The following is a 17,568-nucleotide window of genomic DNA, read 5'->3' as shown; positions in this document are numbered from 1 at the left end:
CAGGAAGCAGAGCTGCGGGGGAATCGGGGGCAGCGGGGCTGGCCAGGGGAGATCGGGGAGGCGGCCGGTGGGAAGCATAGCTGGTGGGGGGAGTCAGGGGGCAGTGGGGCTGGAAGGGAGAGATGGGGGGGCGGCCAGTGGGAGCGGGGCTGGCCGGCAGAGAGCAGGAGGAGGAGAAGCGGCTGAGGGGGGGAAGCGAATCGGCTGGCGGGGAGCGAGACCGAGCAATGGCGGGTAACTCTAGCTAGTTCCCTATATTTGAGGACTACATATAGTTGAGGTCAAATGCTTCCCCCTTTTTATGCCCATGCAGACCAACTATATAGTCAGTGGCACTGCGTAAGTGTAACCAAGCAACTTAAGATCCTATTTTGTATTCAATGAAATTCACGTAAGTAAGGAAATAGTAACAATTCCTGGGATTTTTACAGCCCCCTGCATGTGACTCTGGAATAGCCCACAGATTTGAGACATACTTTCCAGTTTTTAACATTATAGGCAATTAAATATTTTTGGTTCCCCGTGCAGCATTCATGATGCTAAAAGATGAAGATATGCTCAATGTGATAGTTTCCCTACACTTCCGTTTCCATGTATGTGGTTTATTATCATGGTTAGCACTCGTTACAGATGCCATACAGATGTGAGGACGGTCACAGAATTCGTTATTTTATATTATAAATAAAAAAGGTCACAGATGGCTACTCTTGCTTTGTTTTCACTCTTCCTAACCTTTTGAATATTAACATGCTTCTAGTTTATAATAAACACATAGCCACTGACGAACTCAGGCAGCAATGGAAAGTCTTGGCTTTGTTTTTATGATGCCACTAATGTGCTCTGACATCATTTCAGGGGGTCGGGTGGGGGGGAGCTCTGATGTGGAAAAAACCTCACATTCTTTCAAGATTGTGTCACAATATGGTCAATTGTTGTGACCCCAATGATCAAAACTGCTGTGATAGGATATAGGATGAGAGGCAGGCCCTTGGATGAACTGGGATGTGCAACAAGCTTTGATTATGCATGTAGATATACATATGTAGAAGGCACATAGATGTGGATTTTTACTAAGCCTCTCTTCCCTCTTCCTCCACAATACAAATTTTCCCATAAAGTAAAAGAAGTTCACCTTACGGATATACTCTTGTAGTCCCTTCACTCCATACATTCTAAACACAAACCACATTTTCAGGGAACGAAACCTTCGGCCGAGGGGGATCTGCCAATGCTGCAAGTAGAAGGAGTAAAGCATTTGAGAAGGAAGGGTCTGCATGCCTGAAAATATAAGTCCATGTACAGTGCAGTTTATACATCCAGTTTTGTCACGATCACAGTTCAAACTTCTAGAGGCTCACTGTATAACAACTTTAGAGGCAGGTCAAATCATGAAAGAATATTCAGGTACAAACTAGAAAATACACTGGCATGGTCCACACCCAATTGATCAAAAAGCAAAGAAGAGGTGTCAAAAGTTAATGATTCACGAGGCAGAGCATATATTGCTTTTACACCCACAACTCCTATTAAAGTCTCCACAAGGTGCTCAGCATCTTGCAAGATAGGGCACATAAACATAAACTTACCAGGAAAAGTCCAGGAAGAGTTTTAAAATAGTTTTAATAAATAGATTTTCATTTTAGGAGAAAATACATTTACAATTGTTTTCAAAATAACATATGCATTATGGTCTGATGAAAATATCTTAAATTAGATTCCTTCTGTTGGCCAAGTCTAGCTATCAGACACAGAATCAGAATGACATTAAACTTTTTCACAGTGGCTTTACATGTTGATTCATATTTAGTTTGTGATCCACTATAACCTCCACATCCCTTTCAGCAGTACTAACACCTACCTATTTATTCCTCAATTTTTGTTAGTTGCACATTTGATTTTTCTTTCCTAAGTGAAGTACTTTGCATTTGCCTTTTTGAACTTAATCATGTTGAATTCAGACCAGTTTGTCAAAGTTGTTTTGTGTTCCAATCCTGTCCTCACCACTTGCAACTGGGTGTCATCTGGAGATTTTATAAGCATTCTTTCCACTCAATTATTCACCTCATTAATAAGAAGTGCTGGACCTATGGCTGACCTCTGAGTGATGCCACTGGATCTGCCCCCTGCCTCAGTTTGATAGTAACACTTGATAACTACTCTTTGAGTATGATCCTTCAATCAGGTGTGCACCCACTGTGTAGTAATTTCATCTAGACCACATTTCCCTAGTTTGCTTATGAGAATGTCACTTGTGATTGTGTCAGAAAATGGAAATTAGGTTGGCTTAGGATGATTTGTTTTGACACAAAAACCTTGCTGGTTATTCTTTCTACTCCTAATGTCCTCGAGGTGCTTGCAAACTGATTGTTTAATTATTTGTTCCAATATCTTTCCAGGTATTGAAATTAGGCAGACTGGACTATAATTCCCTGTACCCTTTTTGTTTTCCTTTTTAAAGATAGGTACCTTCTCTACTCTTCTAGGACCTCAGCTGCCTTCAGGAGTTCTCAGAGAAATTGCTAACAGTTCTAAGATCACTTCAGATAGTTCATTAGGTGTCCAAGAATGAATTTCATCTGACCCTGCCAACTTGAATACAGCTAATTTATCTGTATATTCTTTAATTAGTTATTTCCCTATTATGGGTTGTATTCCTTATCCCTTGTTGTTAATTGGTATAAATCTATATAACTTGTAAACAAAAAGTTTAAAAATAAATTGGGACTGGAGTTTTAGATTTTCCTTCTTTGGGAAATTATCAAGGGAATAGCATGCTGAGCCTCTTTCACAGAAAAAAAAAAAGCTAACTGTGAGTTACAATAGGGACAATTAAAGGAAAGCCTATTTTAAAAAAAGTTACCACGTAAAAATCAATATTTTTATTATTACTGAGGGCACTGTACTTACCCTATAATCTGTAACAAGTCCTGTAAAATAAGGAAAAAAATATAAATCTGTTTACTGTGATAGCAAAAACTAGTGTGCTAAATTACATCTTTATATTTCAGTGCCACCATACATGTGGCCATGATGCTGCAAGGTTTTCTGCGGTGTTGAGTACAGTGGCAGCTGAAGGCATGGAATTAAGCAAACAGCTGGCACAATTAACCATACAGATTTCAAAAGGAGAAATGAGGCTCCCCTTTTTGTTATATTTGGGATCATGTGAATGATGACATACCAAATACCCTTTTTATCTTCCCGTTATAAAGGGGCACTTGTCTGGCAAGTATCGAATAAAACACCTGTCAGTAAATTTGTCTTGAAAAGTAGAATATGGAGAATGAGCAGTAACAGGTCACCAGCTCATCGCAGGCTCTCTGTTATAAAACTGCCATAGTCTTCACTTTGGGGAACTGGAAATCTCTTCCAGAAAGATTTTATGCTGTTGATCACCTTACTTTGCTCATTCACACTTACTGCTGGAATGGAAGGTGAGCAGTGGTGGCGGTGACTTGGTGGGTTCCGGCTGGGTCGTGTGGTGGGCAGGCAGCTGTCCTGCTTTGCTCCAGCTAACGCCAGAGTGCAGTGACGCTGTCCCTTCTGGGGCAGCCTCAGTGGACAGAATGCCACATCCACCTGGCTCTGGTGGACCATACACTGATTGGCAGGGAGAAGTGTACATTTGCCTTTATTTTACCCCTTGCTTTCACAATTTATTTGTGCACGCTAGTAAACCGATGTTAAAGCTGCACTGGCTTATATGTCTACATCTGCTTGCTTGTGCAATAACAACAATTATATGCCCAAATATATTTATATAGCATAAATTAAAAATAGACTTTATTCTATAATTATATGCACTTGATTTTAGATTTACATAGCATAAATTAAAAAAAGACTGATTATTCTACAACATTGTCTTAGGGGTAGATCTTGGGTTACACCTACATTCAAAAAGTGATCTTATGCTGAAAAAGGTTGGTGACCACTGAGCTACACTATGTGGGAAAATACTCCTATTTTTACAATCTCATCCTTCGTCCCCATACTCATTGGCTTCATTAACAAGTTGCTTTTTGTGATGATCAGAATTGTAAATTCTTCAAGCCAATGACTGTCTCTTCAGTAGATGTTTATTTAGCACCTAGGACAATGGGACTCTCATCCACATTTGGGCCCCTTCTGCACTAGTAAACTGCACACATTGACTAGCAGAGGATCAGTTGGGTCCCAAGAATAAGTCAATTTGATAACACTCTTTTCCTTTTATATATTAATAGCTATTAAAATTTAACAGTTGTAAGGCCGGTAGCAAAGACTAAGGCAACAGGTGATAGGGAACTAATCGTATGTTCCTGTGAGGGGCCATGTCTAACAATCTATTAGTGGCCCCTTTTATAAGCTGAGCAATAGAAAGCAATCAATGATTAGTCCTTCTTCTAGTGATTATACACCTTACTCTTACATTAATCAGGAGAATTTGAATTGTGGGAGCACATGTGGTATTCACAATAGAATATAAATCTGTTTCCTCCTAACGCTGCCATTTGAATCTGACCTATTCCTTGGGTTGCCAGGCAGGCTAGTATAATTTCTCTAGTGCGAGGAAGCAAATCATACACAATTATAATTACTGACAAAATAAAGACTTTCCTCTTATGGGTGTATGTAATTGCTAGAAGGTTATTAAGAATAATTGCACACAGATTGATTTTTTTTGCCAATCATTTAAATTCCTGTGTGATAGATGAATGAAGTTTAAATTGACATTCTGTTTTTCTTGGCTGAAGTTTTCCAACTGGGGTGCACACAATTAGGCACGTACACCCATCATTAGGCACCTAAATAAAAGTAGTGTGATTTTCAGAAGAGCTAAGCTCCTATATATCTCATTGAAGTCAACTGGAGTTGCAGACATTCAGCAGCTTCGAAAATCATGCAATTACTTAGGTGCCTAAATATGCATGTAACAGCTCCACTTTAGGCACTTGAATTTGAAAAATGTGGCTCTTTTATTTCTTGGAAATGACTGGCAATAAGGACATGACACAAAGCAATTAATCTTCTGGTTCAAATCTGGATCAGGTTGGTAAAGACCAAGGGATGCTGTCATCTGAGGACCTTCATGGAACATTTTGCTGGGTTACTATGTCCAGATCAGAAAAAAATATCACCACAGTTGGTACTTTTGTTGGCAGATTAAGGAGAGGAAATGGCTCTATTAGGAGGAGCACCCAGGTCAAGTAGAAAACAGTTTGGTGGACAATGTTAAGCAGGGATTACTTTTCTCTTGCAGGCACTCTACCTGCTGGTGAAAACAGAAGATCTCACATTCTAGTGTTGCCAGTTTCACTATTTTCATGACAGCTAATATTCAGTTTAAAATTTTAAAAAAGAAAGTCTATTTTCATATAAGGTAGGTAACTCTCCGTATCTATGTGTAGTCATACTCATTTAGAAAAACATTGCTCTAAAAATATATGTTTCTTGGGCACTTTACCCAGAGAGGAGGAACCTCATCTCCAAAACCTGTGCAATTTTCTGATTATTTCTTTGTTTTATATTTGAATTGTATTAAAATCAAAGTTCAGCCCACATAGCCAGGAATTAGGAAATTCCTTACATTTAGTACTTGTGTCTTTTAAAAGTTACAGGAATAGAAAAGATTACTTTGTTCTCTATCTCCAGGGTTGCCTCATTTATATTAGGATGAGATATTTGTTGAGTTTGGGTTTGGAAAATCTCAGGTCTGGGTGCCAAAATTAATGGTGATGCAACAAGAAAATGTCGTACAGCTACATTTTTTCTTATAACAAGTAATACACACCAAACAACATGGCTACGTCTACACTGGCCCCTTCTTCGGGAGAGGCATGCTAATTTCTAACTTTGGAATAGGGAAATGCACGGGGGATTTAAATATCCCCCGCGGGATTTAAATAAACATGGCCGCCGCTTTTTTTCCGGCTTGGGGAAAAGCCGGAAAAGAGCGTCCAGACTTCAGGTAGGAATAAGAGATCCTCCAGAATAGGGCTTTATTCCGGAGGATCGCGCCAGTCTGGACTCTCTTTTCCGGCTTTTCCCCAAGCCGGAAAAAAAGTGGCGGCCATCTTTATTTAAATCCCCCGTGCATTTCCCTATTCCAAAGTTAGAAATTAGCATGCCTCTTCCGAAGAAGGGGCCAGTGTAGACGTAGCCCATATGTTTACTCCTCCTCTTGTAGTTTTAGGATAGAAATCATGCATTGTAATGACCTGGTAAAGGACCCTATTTTTGATAGATGTAATTGTGTTACATTTGCAAAAAATAATTTAAGTATTTATTTTAAACTGTATCTAACAAGAGCCAGCTCCTTATAATGTAGCAATTTCACTGTGAATTTCCCCCCCCCTTTTATTACACAGTGGCAAGACAAAAATCAGCCTAATTCCATGGGAGAGGAGGGATACACAGAAGGGAAAGGCAATGGCTATGGAAGTGCAACTCAGTTTGTGCAGTTTCCTTAGCACCTTCGTGGTTGCTACCCAGAGGCTCATGTGCTTGTGGTAAAAGGGAGCATATTCAACAGAAATATTAGGAGTCAAGAGACCAGTCATTCTACAGAGTATGTTTCCATTCCAAGGCAGTAAAAGTTACTATGCAACTTATAACATTGATCAGTGGTACCTTGCACAACTATATCTGACCCTACACAATTATAACCAATTACAGGGGGCACTGTGGGTGAGGGGCAGCAGATGACGGAACTGGAGCCATTCTGCCTTGACCCATCAAGGCAGCTTATGCATGGCCAAAGATTGCAATATCTTCACTGGAATTTTACAAAGCCCTCAAATCTACACAAGGTTTGTAGGCTTGACTTACTCCCTGTCCTAGGGTACCTGTCTCTTTAAAGTGTAATGGAGCCATCTATGACTATTTCAGGCCTCCTCTCCAAATAGGGAAAATTACTGTAGCTATATGACAAGTAAATCATGTGGTTAAACCGGTTGAGGCCTGGAGATAAGGAGAAGCTTCCAGAGATGCAAATGTCTATCTGGTATCAAAGGATAGAGATGAAAGGGGCCATCTTGGAGAAGCTGAGCAAGGACTGCAGCCAGCCTGAGTTATTGGGCGGACCTTGAAGGAGGGCAATATAACTCCTGAATCAAGGGGACCAAAGGCTGAACTTGAGGGGCAAAAGAACAGTCTGATCCATGTAGTGTAAGAGAATTAATAAATGAGACACTATATAAAGGGGTGTATGTGTGTGTGCATTGCTTCAAATATTCTGATATTATCATGATTCAGTTTTATAAAATTGTTTTCCATCAACCAGCATCAAATTTTCTTCATTTACTTTGGCATTCTTGTAGATTGCAGCTAGTTATCCCATCACTCTGTAAAGCCCTGCATTACATACCAGTCACTCTCCTTTCTCACTATATTGTTCAAAAAATTTCCCTCAGTATTTAAACTTAAAATATATACAGACCGTTTTGATAACTCTATAAAGATTTTTTTGCTGGAAAACCACAAATAAGCTGGCAAAACATATCCATGCATATAGCTATCTTCCCTGTGAATAGAATGGACTTCATAAATACAAGTTAAAACATTATATTTTTAATTGGACTATTAATTTATGTAGGCTTATGACTAGAGCTGGTTAAAAATCAGAATTTTTGTCCTGTGGGAAACTCAAATATTTTGAAAATTATGAATTCATCCTGAATTGGGCAAAAAAGCAAAATAATAATTATTTTTGCAGTATAAAAAGTAAATATTTTGTATTTAAAAATATTGAATGATTTAAATAAGGGTTAGGCAATTATTTGTCTCTATAGGGACTTAAATATAGTTGAAAATCTGATCCTTAGTCATTTTTGAAAATGGGATTTAGATGATCCTAAAAATGTTATTCTGAAACTTTCACTACGTTTTGCAATTTAAAAAAAGAAGTGTGGATAACGCAGATCATAGTTAAATGCAATGTTACCAGAGTCCTGATGGCAATGCTGCAGGTAAAGAGGGTCTAATTTAAAGGCATTTGTTAAATCTGATCTCTTCTTCACCCTGCACAAAAGATCAAACATGGATTAGATTATCACAGCATTGTCTCATCTAAGAGAAAAGACGGTTAAATGTTGATTGGATAATGAAAACCAGGTCAGGAAAATCAATTTCAGTCACATTTCTAATATACTGTCTAGTCCTTATTTTGGGCCCAATTCCTGTAAATCTTTATTTACTATAATGACCCTACTTTCACAGTGGTAAGCATGAAGTCCCGAAGTTAGGATTTGCAGAATCAAACTCTAACTGCATAGTTAGAAAAACAGACAGGAAACAAACACACACAGGAAAAACAGGCATTCACAGTAGAACATGTAAGCTAATTAAGACAACAGTAAAATTAGCAATAAATACAAGATTCCTAGCTATTTGTTGAAGCAATTGCAATGTAAGAACTACCATGTCTCTGAAGGCTTGATAAAGGTTGAGCCTCTCTAGTCCAGCACACTCTGGTCCGGCAACATCTGTGATCTAGCATGATTTTAGTTATCCAGATGTTCACTTATCATGGCTGCGGTCAAGTTTCTCACAGTCCTCTACTATTTGTTTACAGCCAGCAGTGCTGGCTCTCAGTGTTCTGTGCTGTTATTTAGCTCTAATTTACCCCTAAATATCTTCTAAGGCCCCAGTAAGCAGTGGAAGTGCTGGTAATGCTTCTAGACAATACCGACCTCCTGTAGTTCAACAAATTCTCTGGTTTGGAACCGGTCAGGTCCCAAGGGTGCTATGCTACAGAAGTGCAACCTTTATAATGTAATGATCTCTGAAAGATAAGCTCCACTGAGTGTAAAACTAGTGGGAAGTGTAGCTGGATTAAGTTTCAGAAGCACAGATATTTATTTTTGCTTATAAAGGGAAGAAGCTACATCATATTGATCAGTGATAATAAATCTTTTGATGCATAATGTTTATTTATAGTGGAAGTCATTCATACAAAAAGCATTGGGCATTCTACATGACCAGTAAGGTGATTCTAGATGCTTCAAAGGTAGAGACTATTTTGTCACCATATTAGGCTTGTAAATATTTGATAAAATAACTAAGATCGGTAGTATGGGACAGGGAAGAGAAAATGGTCAGCAATCCCATTTATTGTACGGTATTCTGCATGTTCGTTTGTGAATTATTTGTAAATTTCTACCTTATACATCTAATTTCCAGTATCTTACTCTTTGTATGCATGTGTGTGTATGTGTGAGAAACACTCTATGTGCACTTAGTATCATATTCCAAAAAATAACATTTGTTCCTTATATATAGGGAGATAAGCAGCATGCATAATTTTAACTGCATTAGCTGCAGTTGAAATCAATGGGACTTGTGCACCAAGTTACACACCTACTTAATTATTTACATGAGTCATGTGGGGACTGGAGGAAACTGCTACCATATTATAGAAGTACAAGGCAATGAACTACTAGAATTAGAAGTCCACTCCTTCTGTTGCAACATCCTGTATTGATCAATATCAGAGACAGGAAATCTGATTAAACATTTGGTATGATATAGCAATTACTACTAAAAAGTACTAAATGTTTTCAGCTCCCACTCTCATTAGCTCACAAGTGGCTATATGGACTGGTACCACCTATTGTGTTGGTGAGCCCAACAAGTTCTGATTTTATTGTTTGTAAAAGGGATTGCAGGGATGGGAAAGATACAGCCTGAAGGCCAACCTGCCAAGCCTTTGAATCCAGCCTGTGGCCCATTCTGCCTGGACCCTCAGGTACAGAGCAGCCCCAAGCTGCTCAAAGTGACTGGCTGCTCCATGTGCCTCTCTGTGCCACACACCGGGAAGCTGAGAGATTGTACTGGGGGTAGAGGCAGCACATTAAGCCTCCTCTCTCATAAGGGGCATGTGGTGCAGAGAGGCACATGGAGCAGCCAGATGCTTTGATTGGCCTGGGGTTGTGGCAGGCAGGTAGTCCGCCTGAGGGTCCTGATGAGCTGCTGGCTGAGAGCCACCTCAGTAAGTGTCTCCCTTCCAGAGCCTGTCTTTGACATCCCACCCCATCCTGCACCACAATGCCCTGCCCTGGGTGATCACCCCCTCCTACCTCAGGTCACCACCCAAGCCCTGTGTACCCATTGCCCCAGGTCATATCTCCCTCCCAGACCCTGTACCCCCTCCTATACCCTTCCTTCAAGCCAAAATTCTCTCCTGCACCAATACCTCATCCTAGACTGTGCACCCAATTCCCTGCCCTAGGTCATGACCTCAGCCTTTATCCAAACCCCCTCTTGGACCCACACCTTCTCCTGCACTGAAATCACCGACCTCAAGCTCCCTTCTGCACCCAAACCCTGTCCCAGACCCTGTACCCTATCCATAGAAAAGTGCAGCCCTGGACCACTTACCAAAACCTTGGAGTGGCCTTCATCAAAAATTATTGCCTACCTGTGGGATACAATTTTTCCCAGGTAAAAGTCTCAAAGATTCTAGCTGACAATAAGAAACCATGTATTTGAGAGGGCTTTATGTAAAAAAATTGAATATCCCAAGAAAATCCTAAAAAATAAATCAATAGAGCTGCATCTGCACACACCAAGGTTTATATTTTACCCTGAATAGTTAAACTTCCCCAAAATGGATTTTAGCTTCTACCAGCGAATACATTTGTGGATATAAGTCATGTCCTTACCTTTATTTGTACATATTATTGCCTGATTTAAGGCCTCTATACATATTTTAGAAATTTCCTTTGATACCTTATGGGGGCTGAAGTTTTTCTAGAGATGCGATATCACACTAATAGACTCATTGTGATGTATATAAACTGGCTGAGATTTGCACATTAAAACTTCATAACCCCAAGTGAACAATACACATTCCTCTGAATAGAGCAGACCAGGGAGACGGGGAGCAGCTTTTCTCACCCCAGAGGAGACGGGCGGCGGGACCAGGCATCCCGCCGCTCCAGTCTTCCGGGGCGAGAAAATCCCCGTTCGTAACTGTGGATCCGACATAAGTCGGATCCGCGTAACTCGGGGACTGCCTGTACACAGATTTTTAAATGTCTGGGTTTTAGAAGAATAGGAGCAATACAATAAAAAAAGCTTTGTAATTCTTTTTGTATGCTTTTAACGTGGCATCACAGAATTATGAAGGGAATGAATTCAGGGGGAGATTTTTCAAGACACCAATGAATATGGGGGGTCTCACTGCTGTTTGTGACTTTGAAAATCTCTTCCTAAGCGCTTGAGTCTCCTCCAGTTTACCTCAGTTTTACATTAAACTCCATGAGCAGCAGGTATAAGAGGTAGGAGAAGACAATGCCTTCCCAAACTGTCAGCCCACATTCCTTTCCCAGCTCCTGCCTCTCTTCAGCCCATCTCTCCCAGTTTCCCAGGGTTGTCTGGGCTTCAGTGCTGCAGAGGTTAGGGGCCATGCCACCAGCCCTCCTGGGGCTGGGGAGGCTGGGGTTGGGCACTGCCCATACTCTGAGGTCATGGGGCTGCCTGCCATGCACTTTCCAGGGCCGGGGATCCACCCTCCTCATGCTCTGGGGTATGCTGGGGCTGCTTTGTCTGTGCTTGGTCTGGGGCCGCATGTCCCTCTGTCTTCCCCATACTGTTCTCTAACCAGGGTTAAGAAAGCTAGGGGAGGGGTGGCCTGCCCCTAAAAGTGGGAGGGATCCTTGGCTCAAACAAGGCAGCAGAGGTGGGGACTCGGGTAGGAGGGCAGGGTTGGGAGCTTGCCTCCCCCAGCCCTAGGTTCACCCACCACCCATGTATAATGCCATCGATTTAGGTCAGTGCAATCAAGAGCAAATTCAGATTCTAAAATGTCTGGAAATTGCACCATTTGGTAGCTATTTGGTGACTTACACAACCTTTCCTTTCAAAGAGTTTACCTTCACTGCTCATGAATGGCTACTGAGTTTCTTATTACCATTTTGTGTTGCCATATGAGGCCCACTGATTGATGAGAAGTGAATTGAGAGAGAAAGCCACAATAAAGATATGATGATTTATTTCATCACTTCCATTAACGGCTGTAACTTGGTTCTAAGAAGCATGAAAGGGAGTTGAGGAGGAAGCTAGAAAAAGAATCCTACCCTTCTTCTTAATGGCTACAGAGACACACATCTCATTGTAAGATAATTACCCTCTAGGGGTTTGGTTACACCACAAAATACTCTTTACTGAGATGTGACCACCACTAATAGATGAGGCAGAATCAGAACACTAGAAACAGATTGAGCTTTTGCTCATTTGCACAGCACTGTGCATAATGGAGGTCCTAGGGTGTGTCTAGACTACATCCCTCTTTCGACAGAGGGATGTAAATTGGACATTTCACAATTGCAAATGAAGCCGAAGTTTAAATATCCTGTGCTTCATTTGCATAATCACATAATAGTGCTCTTTCAAAAAAGAACTATTTCGAATTTGAAACCGCAGTCTAGACGCGGATCTTTCGAAAACAGGGCGCTTTTTCGAAAGATCCTTGTTTCGAAAGACCGAGGTTTACAGGATCTTTCGAAAAAGTGTCCCGTTTTTGAAAGAACTACATCTAGACTGCGGTTTCAATTTCAAAAGAGTGCTTTTTCGAAAGAGCACCATTACGTGATTATGCAAATGAAGCACAGGATATTTAAATCCCGGCTTCATTTGCAATTTTGAAGTGTCTAATTTACATCCCTCTGTTGAAAGAGGGATGTAGTCTAGATACACACCGAGTACATGATGAGGACTCCTAGGTATTAGAGTAATAATTGATCACAATAACCAACTTATACCTACAAAAAGAAGTACATTTGCATTAGGACTCTGATCTGGACAGCTTAGACTTAAACACCTCTAACCTAATAGCTGAACAACTCCTATTATATGGTGATATATATTTTTGAAACAAGGGAAGATGACATTGATACAACATTAAAAATGTTGAAGATAAGGAAGAGAGAGTACTAGTAATTAGTACTATTCCAAATTTTTCATTTGTTTTGTTTTTTTTTATTTTAATTTTTCAAAGTTTTTCAGCAAAAAGTGAAAGGCATTTTTCACTTTTTTAAAGTTTTATTTTAATTTTCATGGAAAATATTTACCATTTCCTGAGCAGCTCTTTTTGTAATCAGCATAATCATAAGGAATATGACTGTGAGATGCTAGAAATATTGGTTTTGTTGGGAAACTCTGACAGTACATGTGAAAAAGCTCTGCCACATCCAAGGAACACGTCTGCTTTTCCGAAATTTTTTTTGAAAAAGCAGACGTGTTTTGTCGGCATCCCTGTAAACCTCATTTAACAAGGAAGAAAGGATGTTCTGAAAGAGGGTTTTCCCCCAACATTTGGCCCTGTGTAGGCCTCTTTTGGAAGAAAAGCAGAAAAAGATCGCAAATTGCAGTTCACAATTTTGAGTTTCTTTTTCTGACTTTTCTTTGTAGTGTAGACATAGCCTAAGTCTTAGCTATGGAATTTTCAGCTATGGAAATTTTGTATTATTTTTCTTGTGATGATGATTGTTTTCATTAGGCCCTTTTGGTTTGTGAACATGATATACCTACAGGTTTGTTTCTCCATGTTGCGTCCTAGAATACAAAATGCAGTCTCGATCCTCACACATGAATGATGAAAATAATTGAAAAACATTTACAAAGGCTTTTTTTAAATTGTCCTGCTCTGAATCTACCAAAAGACCAGTCTCTATAAACAAAGACTTTTAAAGTCTGCAATCAAGACTCAGAGAAACCTTATCAAAATAGAGAAAGAAGTTTGGTGTAAGGTACAACTCATTTCTTTGCTATATCTCCTGAATTTTCATGTCTAGTTCCAAACATCAGGGCTCAGACTTGTCTCTGGTTTTCTACCACCTCAGTCAAACAATTTTTCATGCTACTGTGAATCATTCACATCAGGCAAACACTAGACAAAACTACATATTTCTATGTGACAAAGGGAATATGTATTTAGAAAGAGTGTGCTTCACCCTGAAGTTCATTATTTCTGACAACTTTACACATCCTGTGCTACTTACCACATAGCAGAGCAGTCAAAATTCACTAGGAGCCATTTGTGAGGGTTAAAGTTAAATGAATCTGCAAACTGACAGGGTTTAAAAAAAAAAAAAAGGAAGAATTAGAAAAAAAAAGTTTCAAAGCCTTAACTTATAAAAGCACTGTCAGCTTCCCCAATTGCACCAAGATTCAGGAAAGCACTAAAACAAAAGGGATGTTTTCCTGAATTGGGGATTTAAAGATAACAATGTAATTCCATCTAACGTAAATGATGGTTATGTAACTCATACACCTAGTGTGGTTCACTGTCCCATGTAGTGGCACTTAGATCACTTATAGCAAGAGATAAGATCAAGAGAGCTCTATAGCCTAAGCTAAGAGCCAGCTGTCTTTTAGCTCAAGCAGTAGAGGCTCTACACACTAAGCTCCAGAGGTCCCAAGTTTAAATGCGCCCGGTTACAGTTACAGTTACATGTGCACGCAGGGTGAAATTCACCCTGCACAGAGGACCAGCAAAAGGAATATTTATCATCTAAGCCTCATGTAAGTCTTCAGATGTCAACAGGACTATATGAATGCTCAAAGTACACAGGTTTAAGTACACTTTGCTTCTTCACAGCTATTCTGCATACACATGAGGGAGCAGAATTCAAGGTGCTTGAACACAGGGCAGAAGTGACAAATAATTCTGAGGCCAACCATGCAACCAATTTCACTGGCCTGTGGGGGCCCCCAAAATGGGTATCCCAAAGCAGTCACTGATTTGCTATACCCTAGAGATGGCTCTGCTTGGACAACCTAACTTATGGCATCTCCTAAATCTTGAATGTTTCACTTGTGTCATTGATAATGTGCTCTTTATATAGCTTTTATTGAACTTTAATATATATAATATATAAACATCTCCATCTCAATGTAAACAAAAGACATCCCACATTTTGTTTTTTATTCCATTTTCTATTCAGAGGTTCCCAGATTTCACTATTTCATAGAGTGAGAAATTAATGCTATTAATATGTACATACACTTTATATGTGCATGCACATACAGAGGCAATAGATTTTGATATGGAGCTGTGTTTCAGTAATTCTAGGCAGAGAATTAGAGCTGGTCAAAAATCATTTCTCCCTAAAATCTTTTTCATTTAGTCTAAAAGTCATTTCTCATCTGAACTAAATTTAGATACAACTTTTAACAAGTGCTACACCGCACTCCTGGTTACACAGGCGGCCCCTGACTTGCGACACAATTGGTTCCCGGAGAAGCGTCGCACGTCAGGAGCATCGTAACTCAAACCCGCATTTACGATAGGCGCCGGGTGTTGTCGTAAATGCGGGCTGAGGACGTAAGTCAGAGGTTTTCAGTCCCTTCTGCACTTACAAAAAATGGTCATAAGTGCAGGGGGTTGCAACTCGGGCCGTTGTAATGCAGGGAGGTCCTGTACATTAAATTAAACACCATCAACTTTGCATTACTGTACATTTATTCAAGGTAGCTTCCCAAACTGTTGAAGGTATGAAGGACATTTGTGTTGAAAATCTTCTCCTTTAGGTCCTATGGTGGCCATTGATTTTGAACATCAGGGACACAAAGAACTGGGGATCTTGAAGCACCAGTCTTCACCTAATAGCTATCTTTTCACACTGGTTTCTCATTCACTTCCATATCTTTAGTGAAAGGGAAATGGTTGCCCACATTGGAGGAGGTTTTTTATCCTTCTAGTATCTGAGGTAGGGAATCTATTCATAGCTGTTGAATAGTTGCTACACTGACAGATGCTGTCTGTGCTATGGATGTTGATTCATTTCCTCTAGGAACCAATAAAAATAATTAATAAAACCCACACAGGAAATTACAGCAAGCTTTATTTGCTGATAAAAAAACAGTATACGAGAGAAATGTTTCATTTGTTAGATTTTTCCTCCTCTTTTTATTACTCTGTCCATCAAAGCTGCTCTGTTTAAATTTCTTTCTTTACCAAACAGTGATATTTTCTCCATTGACTGTGGAGACAAGGACTTATCTGACACTGTGAGGGAAGCATCAGGAAATTGCAGTACCCTTATCTAAGCAACTGAGTGTCAAGTGACTCAGTGAGAGGAAAGGAAAAAAAACCCTGAGAGTTATTGGAAGAAAATTTCAACTGACTCATTTTCAAATATTAAACCCAGTCAGTTGTAGACACAGCCACAGCCTGGCATTATATGTCCCTTAGGAGGCATATAGTAACACTTCTATGTCTTGCTTTCAAAACAGATAAGGAAGTAGTGGTTATATTTGTAAATGTTAAACAACACATATAAATATTTAAGCAAAAGTCCCCCTTTCTCAGGCTTGGTTAAATTGATGTTACTTAGGTGCTCTGAACGGCAAACGTTTATATATACACTGGTATTCTATCTACTCTAGTGTAAAGATGGTAGAAATGGTTTTACCTGACATAGTAACTATTATAAATTAAAACCACTTTTGATATGATAAAATTGTGTGAGTTGTCAAAGCTAATTTTTGCTTCTTCGTGGAACAATTTTGTCTGTCTTCAAGTCCCCATTTTTGCACACAATTAATGGTCTAAAAGCAGCTGTGAGGATAGATTCCCAAGAGGAGCATATCAAAAGTGGATCTATGGTTCTCACATCTTTTAATGTTGCCTTATCACATTCCTCACTAATATGCCTAGAATCACAGTTACGAAGTGGGTTTAGGTTGCTGCCTTTGGTAGCTTAGCTTGTAGCACAAATGTGTTGAATGGTGATTAAAAGGGGCCCAAACTAAAACACTGGACACAAAGCCCTCTCCCCAAACTTTAGGGGAAATTTGGATCTGGATCGAATTTAACAACTGACTGAATAGAAGACCGAATCAAAAATCCAACATTTTGATATAATCCTGCCCTTCTTGGAATTTAAAGGAAGTCCTCTTAAAATCTTTTCACCTGATTTGGGGGTCATTTTGGGAAGGGAAGAGGGACTGGGCTGGCTGGGTGCAAGGGCTTATGATAAAATACACAGATCAATGCCTCCTCTTCCTGTACTTTTTCACAGTACCAGAGGGATGTGCTCAGGACCACAGTAAGGAAATAAGTTTGCTCAGATGACCAGATTTATACAAAGTTTGGTTTCTATGCATCACTATCCATACATTGTACAGAAGTGTGGAATACTGATATAGCTCTGGGTACAGTCAGAGGAAAGCAGAGGTTTAAGAATCCATGGAGCTTCTCCTTGTTGGTTTTGACCCAAGAACCTCTTAGTGTCAACTGACAAGAATGTATGTGGGGGAGGGGGAGTTTACAGTAGTCTCCTGATTCTGTGATGTACATTCTAGTTCACTAATGAATGTTATACGTGGTTTGAAATGAAAGACGGTGTAACACTAGTTATCAATGTTATTGTGAAATGTACAAAACATAAGAACATAAGAACGGCCATACTGGGTCAGACCAAAGGTCCATCTAGCCCAATATCCTGTCTGCCGACAGTGGCCAGCACCAGGTGCCCCAGAGAGGGTGAACCAAAAACAATGATCAAGCAATTTGTCTCCTGCCATCCCTCTCCAGCCTCTGACACACAGAGGCCAACGACACCATTTTATCCCCTGGTTAATAGC

At 39.9% G+C, this 17,568-nt stretch overlaps 1 protein-coding gene across 2 annotated transcripts in view; it reads right to left on the bottom strand.

The window, feature by feature from the left end:
• Nucleotides 1–17,568, bottom strand: part of DDC (dopa decarboxylase) — a 116,083-nt gene that overhangs the window by 22,895 nt on the left and 75,620 nt on the right. For both annotated transcript variants that reach the window (XM_075921669.2, XM_025178093.3), the window contains exons 9-12: nucleotides 13,980–14,047; nucleotides 7,922–7,998; nucleotides 2,908–2,927; nucleotides 1,133–1,231 (exon numbers count right to left, since the gene is read on the bottom strand). In XM_075921669.2, coding sequence (XP_075777784.2) covers nucleotides 1,133–1,231; nucleotides 2,908–2,927; nucleotides 7,922–7,998; nucleotides 13,980–14,047 — 264 coding nt within the window. The remainder of the gene's footprint in view (nucleotides 1–1,132; nucleotides 1,232–2,907; nucleotides 2,928–7,921; nucleotides 7,999–13,979; nucleotides 14,048–17,568) is intronic.

Source organism: Pelodiscus sinensis, chromosome 2, assembly GCF_052426305.1.
Source record: "Pelodiscus sinensis isolate ZL-2025 chromosome 2, ASM5242630v1, whole genome shotgun sequence".
Classification (NCBI taxonomy): domain Eukaryota; kingdom Metazoa; phylum Chordata; order Testudines; family Trionychidae; genus Pelodiscus; species Pelodiscus sinensis.
Note: the sequence above shows the minus strand (reverse complement) of the source record. Positions and strands in the feature narration are given on the sequence as shown.